Genomic DNA, 6418 nt, shown 5'->3' with positions numbered 1-6418 from the left:
TCCCTGGAGCGTTGGAGGCTGAGGGGTGACCTTATAGAGGTTTACAAAATTATGAGGGGAATGGATAGGATAAATAGACAAAGTCTTTTCCCTGGGCTCGGGGAGTCCAGAACTAGAGGGCATAGGTTTAGGGTGAGAGGGGAAAGATATAAAAGAGACCTATGGGGCAACGTTTTCACGCAGAGTGTGGTATGTGTATGGAATGAGCTGCCAGAGGATGTGGTGGAGGCTGGTACAATTGCAACATTTAAGAGGCATTTTTTGGGTATATGAATAGGAAGGGTTTGGAGGGATATGGGCCAGGCGCTGGCAGGTGGGACTAGATTGGGTTGGGATATCTGGTCGGCATGGATGGGTTGGACTGAAGGGTCTGTTACCATGCTGTACATCTCTATGACTCTATGACTATGGCTATGCTATTTCTTCCAACTATTCTGCATTTTCGCCCCTCTCTGGCTGAAGACCTTTCTCTTGTATTGTTTTTTTCTTTTATTTCTCTGGCCAAAGGCATTTTGAGCCCACAGTGCTCAACAACTGACCAAAGTGACAAGTCCTGAATCTTCCCCTGCTGGAAGAGTGTTCAAACCCCATATCGACAGTACCAATTTGATCCACACTAGCTATCAGGCCCCCAGGCAGTCTAACCTGCTGAAACAACATGCAGTTACACAAGTGTGATGTATTCTGGATCAATACAGAGTACTGGTAGGGGCTCCAACTTTTTTTCCCTCATGTGGCTGACCAGCATTCTCTCCCAATCTTCCCACCTGCCATTAGTATGTGTTGGAAAGATTTACAAGCTGATACTGAGCCTAGTTGGCTGCATTATGAGCACACATTCCTTGACTATCAACTACAGAGAGTTGTAAACACAGCCTAGTCCACCACACAAGCCAACCTCCCATCCACTGACTCCATCTATACTCCCCACTGCCTCAGAAAGGCAGCCAACATGATCAAAGACCCCTCCTGACTGATTATCATCTCTTCCAACCTTTTCCTTTGGGCAGCAGATACAAACGCTTAAACAGATTCCAGAACAGCTTCTTCCATGTTAATAGACTTCTGAAATTTAATGTTGACCTCTACAGCTGTAACATTGTATTCCTCGCTCTGTTCTATTACCCTAATGCGCTTTCTATCATGTGATGTTGGCAAATGGGACTACATTAATTTAGAATATCTGGTCTGCCTGGACAAGTTGGACTGAAGGGTCTCTCTCTGGGCTGTGTATCTCTATGACTCCGTGGCTCTATAACTGCCTGTGCTGAGCTTTGACGGTGGTTTTGCAACAAAGTTTACTAAATTTCTACAATATTGACAGTGAGTGCAAAGGAAGATATCAAATGACATGAATTCCCAGTGCATCCTGTTTTCTTGGTCAATTAAAGTGCCTCTTACTATGATGTTGATTGCTGTGCGACTCTGCTGGGCTGGAGCCCAGCCTGGAGGGGGTTACAGTCCGGCCTATGGGTACGGTTAAGGGAGGCTGATAAAAGGAGTCCTTAGGCCTCTGCCTTAGGCCCAGTGGCCTGTTATAGAGCTTCAAGCATGTTATCACATATCAGTAGATCTGCTTCCTGTTTCGACTCGGTTTTACACGTGACACAATGGACTAAGCCTCTTGGCAAAATGGCAGCAGCTGCTTGTATTGCTTTGCATCCCTAATGAGCAGCACAACCTCGGAGTAAAGCCTGGGTGAAATGTAGCCTTCCCCACAAACCCCCACCTCCCTCCCTTATCATACTCGGGGAAACATCAATTGCATTGAAGCGAGACCCTTTGTCACACAGTGGAGAAAGGCTCATTAATGATTCTGAAGAAACATACCTTATTTAGCCATGTTAAACGATGGTTTGTGTCAGGGAGATGTGTTAAAACACAGATGAGTCGGATTGAGGCTTGTGATGAATGTTGTTATTATAACAGCTGGTTTTGTATCCCGATATATGATTACAATTAAGTATCTCTTCCAATAAAGTTACACTGCACTTTGTTCCTTGTGCTGCTAAAGTGGTTCGTGCACTGTTATTACGTTTATCCTCTCCCAACCACTGGATGAGACCACAGAGATTGTGCGCCTGTGGGTGGTCCTGCAGCCAGTTAACAGAGAGCCCTTTGGAATATGGCAGGGAGAGGTCCTGTTTAATTCGGATCACGGATCACCTCGTGGAATAAACTATTGGACTTTGTTTTAGATTTTCCGTTCTTGAAACAAAACGGTAATTTTTTAAAAAAAGTGCAATAATTGTACGAAGAATTTGATAAGCCAGCATTAGCACCAGTTAATTAGATCGTGGGTTAGCTTACTCTGAGCTGAATTAATTGTAAAACCCCTTTATCTGAGTAATTCATTTACATGAAAGGATTAAGCTCAAGGAATATGCTTGTTGTAAGATGAGATCGACACTCTTATGAGTGAACAGTAAGAGGCTTTATTGAACAGAACTAAATACAGAGAGGACTTCATACCTGGAGCCTGACAGACCCATGTGATTTGATGAAAAGGTGACATCTCCTTCTGTACATGCTTAATAACTGCACCGTAGTAAAGGTATAATTCTTTTTACAATGCTTAGGCCCCAAACATTTGTTCAGAGACACTGGACTGAGTTTTACATCCTCCCAGCCATCCCTGGCTGACATGTTTGAAGGTGCATCTTAAGGAGGGGGTGGGGGTATGGTGAGTTATGGATCAGGAAGTTCACCAATTTGTCCTCTCTTCACCAGACACCCTGCTCATTCCAGGTATCAACTGCCTCCAATGCATTCACATCATTCCTGGGATGTGGATGTCGTGGGCTAGGACATTGTCCATTCCCAAATTGTTGTTGAGAAGGTGATGGTGAGCCACCTTCCCGAGTCAGTGCAGTCCACTTGGTGTAGGTACAGGCACAGTGCTGTGGGTGGAGGGAGTGAATGTATGAGATGGAGAAGAGAGTGAATGATATCTCTGTGAATAAACAACGCATTGTACTTTGAGGAGAGACAAAAACAAGGCTGGGATCTGAAAGGCTCTGCCTGAGTGGGTAGTAGAAGCAACACCACAGCATGTTTCCAGCTGAGTACTTGAATACTTCAGGGATAAAAATTGCAAGTCGATTGTGAAGAACAGAATGAGTGAGAAAAATGGACATACTTTTAAAAGTACCAGTGTGCGCACAATGGGCTGAATGGCCTCCTACTGTGTATGTCCCTTCTATGTCTGAATTATTTTGTTTTGCTGATTCATCGATATAGTCACCACAAGGTCCCGTCGACTTTCCCTGTTGAACATATCTCTGTTTTTGCCCGAGTCAGTTTTCTTCGGTTCTGGCAGCAAGAGGATTGCCTTTGTTGACGGCTTAAACACTCTGAGCAAGGCCGCTGGACTTTGGATCACTGCTCCAGTAATGTGCACCACTGTCTCCTTCAGTACACTGCCCACACACTGAGTACTCCAATTCATTACACCCCACTCACCCACATGCAGCCATTTTTGTCACCCCAGGACTAGCACAACCACAAGGCAAATCAGACAGCAGCTAGATTGGCAATATTTCAGTGTGTGAAGAACTGAATTAATGGTGTGCATTCTTTGAAAGTGGGGTTGCAGGGAGACAGGATAGTGAAGAAGGCAGTTGTTACGCATACCTTCATTGGTCAGAGTATTGAGTACAGGAGTTGGGAGGTCATGTTGCGGCTGTACAGGACATTGGTTAGGCCACTTTTTGAATATTGTGTTCAATTCTAGTCAATAGGAAAGGTGTTGTTAAACTTGAAAGGGTTCAAGAAAGATTTACAAGAATGTTGCAAGGGTTGGAGGGTTTGAGCTACAGGGAGAGGCTGAATAGACTGGGGCTATTTTCCCTGGAGCGTCGGAGGCTGAGGGGTGATTTTATAGCGGCTTATAAAATCATGAGAGACATGGATAGAGTGAACAGCCAAGGTCTTTTTCCAAGTGTAGGGGAGTCCAAAGATAGAGGGCATAGGTTTAAGGTGAGGGGGGAAAGACTTAAAAGGCACCTGAGGGGCAACTGTTTTGTGCAGAGGGTGGTGCGTGTATGGAATGAGCTGCCAGAGGAAATGGTGAAGACTGGCAAAATTACGACATTTAAGAGGCACCTGGATGGCTATATGAATAGTAAGGGTTTGGAGGGATATGGGCCAAGTGCTGGCAGGTGGGACCAGATTGATTGAGGATATCTGGTTGGCATGGACAAGGTGGTCTGTTCCCGTGACGTACATCTCTAACACTCTAACTAGTCATGATGTCACACAAGGAAAAGAACAGGATGCGGCAGAGTGGGATTGAAAGGTCACGCTCCAAATACACTGTCACACATCTACATTTATGTCATGGTGAATCCCAAAATTTTACACTGTGTCTCTCATTCTGTCTATGTGACAGTGTTCACAAATCTGCATGACTGTTCCAAAACTGCCAACAGGTAAACAACATCAAACAACGTAATTTTAATCCAGCCCACTTTATCGTAATGATTCTTGATTTGTGAAAATTGCACCTAAAGTCATCCACACCATCTCTCCTTGGCAATATTCGACTCAAAAATGTAGACCACTGCGGAGTACAATCAGTATCGTCACATTCTTCTTTTTCATGTAAAATAAATCTGTAATTATAAAGTGCAGAATGTTCATTACTCAAGCACTATATTCATTTTCCAAAGTTAATCGTGGAGGGAGCGAGAGCAGTGGAATGTTAAAATAGGGCTCTATTTCATTCACCCTGGTCACCCAATTTGCACAACAAATCCTTATAGGGAGACAGTCAGCGAAGCTGCCTCAATTCACAGGCCTGGCTGTGCGTAATAGATTCATGTTAACAGTGGATAAATACGTGTGAATTAAGCCCCTGTGTTGGGAGATTCTGCACAGTTAACAAGTACAGGATCTCCACATGAACGCCTGTTGTCTGACCAAGTGTCTGGCATTCTTCACGGAAGTTTCTGGTAATAAGAGGCTTTCCTTCTTGTTCCCACAGGTGACGTGCAACTGTTTCACCATCAGCGATGGGGAGATGCAAGAGATCGGTGTTGGCCTCTATCCCAGGTACTTTAACTGAAGTCTGAGCAGCTCATGTTGTACAGGCTTTGGATGCTTGGTTTCAGTGTTGTCTTGCTTCTCTGAAAATAATCACAATCGTTCCCTCTGACTGGTGGCTTCACAAATTCCAATGTGCTGTTTATCCAGAGCGTGCACACACCTTCCCCTGCTTTCCACACCCCTCCCCGGGATGCTACATAAATGCAGGTGGTTGTTAGGTTGACATGCTTCTGCTGCAGATCGGTCACCCTGCCCTGGGTCATTGATTCAATCAATGGCTGTAGAAGATCGTTCAGCCCATCATACCTGTAATAGAGCTATTCAGTCAGTCTTATTGTCCTGAATTGGGCATCCCGTGCGAATTAGATTTTGAAATTTAGGAAACTTTGTCAAAACTCTGGTCAGATTTAAACCTATCCCCTCTCACTGCTCACAGCAGCTGACAGTCAAGGTTGACTCAACATTGTAAGTGCAGTCTCCAGAAAGTGTGTTGTCAAGAAAGTGTTTTTAAGCAAGCAAAAACTAAATTAAGTGCATTCTTTCTCCTTATGTTTTACCATTTAGAGCTCCATTTGCAAACTTTAGTGTCTCAGGTTCAAATGATTTCTATAAATGGAAAACAAAAGAAGAGCATAGATCCCTGGGGAAAGCACAACCACTAACATCCCGCCAACATCTGTTTGTATCCAGCCTTTGCTTCATGACTTTTTTTTAAAGCTTTAATGCCAAGGCCCACAAGTAGTTACTGGTTAAAGATTTCCCCAGTCTGCATCTCCGTCTCACAGTGCTTCCTCCACCCCCCCCCCCCCCCCCCCCGGTGTATTGGGATATCCTTACAGACCCTACCTTACAATGCCTGCAATCTCCAGTCCCTTTCCCACAGGATCTTTACCCCACCTCCCCCGACATTGACCTGGTTCTGACGTTTCCTCAGAATCTGCTCCACTAGGCCCACTTGCAGGGGCCCTTCAGGAGCACAGTCTGACCTCACAATGGAGGTCGCACCTTCTCTATCTCTCCCCTCAGCTGAGGCATGGTGATTCTCAGGTTAAAGCACCACCATCATCTCTCTCACTGATGAGGGAGCAGCCGCACTGTCCACTGGGACTGTACCTTACCTTTACAATGCCTCCATTTTGTGATGTGCCCTCCTTCCCTCCATTCACCTCAACAGCACTCACTGTGGGCCTGCTGCATGTCTCTGCAATTTGGCTGCTCTGATTGGTGCTCCCTCCCACCACCCCTTCCCTTTTCTTCTTGTACCTGCCCCCTCCCCATCTCCCTCTTGTCCCCACCTCCATCTTCCCCTATCTCCCCCTCCACCCTTCCCCACAACCCTCTTCCCCACCTCCCTCTTCCACTACCTCCTTCT

At 45.4% G+C, this 6418-nt stretch overlaps 1 protein-coding gene across 5 annotated transcripts in view; it reads left to right on the top strand.

Moving 5' to 3' along the window:
• smyd3 (SET and MYND domain containing 3) overlaps positions 1–6418 on the top strand; it is a 796202-nt gene that overhangs the window by 646989 nt on the left and 142795 nt on the right. For all 5 annotated transcript variants that reach the window (XM_043695426.1, XM_043695428.1, XM_043695427.1 and 2 more), the window contains one exon: positions 4985–5052. In XM_043695426.1, coding sequence (XP_043551361.1) covers positions 4985–5052 — 68 coding nt within the window. The remainder of the gene's footprint in view (positions 1–4984; positions 5053–6418) is intronic.

The sequence above is a fragment of the Chiloscyllium plagiosum genome, chromosome 9 (genome assembly GCF_004010195.1).
Source record: "Chiloscyllium plagiosum isolate BGI_BamShark_2017 chromosome 9, ASM401019v2, whole genome shotgun sequence".
Taxonomy (NCBI): Eukaryota; Metazoa; Chordata; class Chondrichthyes; order Orectolobiformes; family Hemiscylliidae; genus Chiloscyllium; species Chiloscyllium plagiosum.
This window is presented reverse-complemented; position numbering and strand designations above follow the sequence as displayed.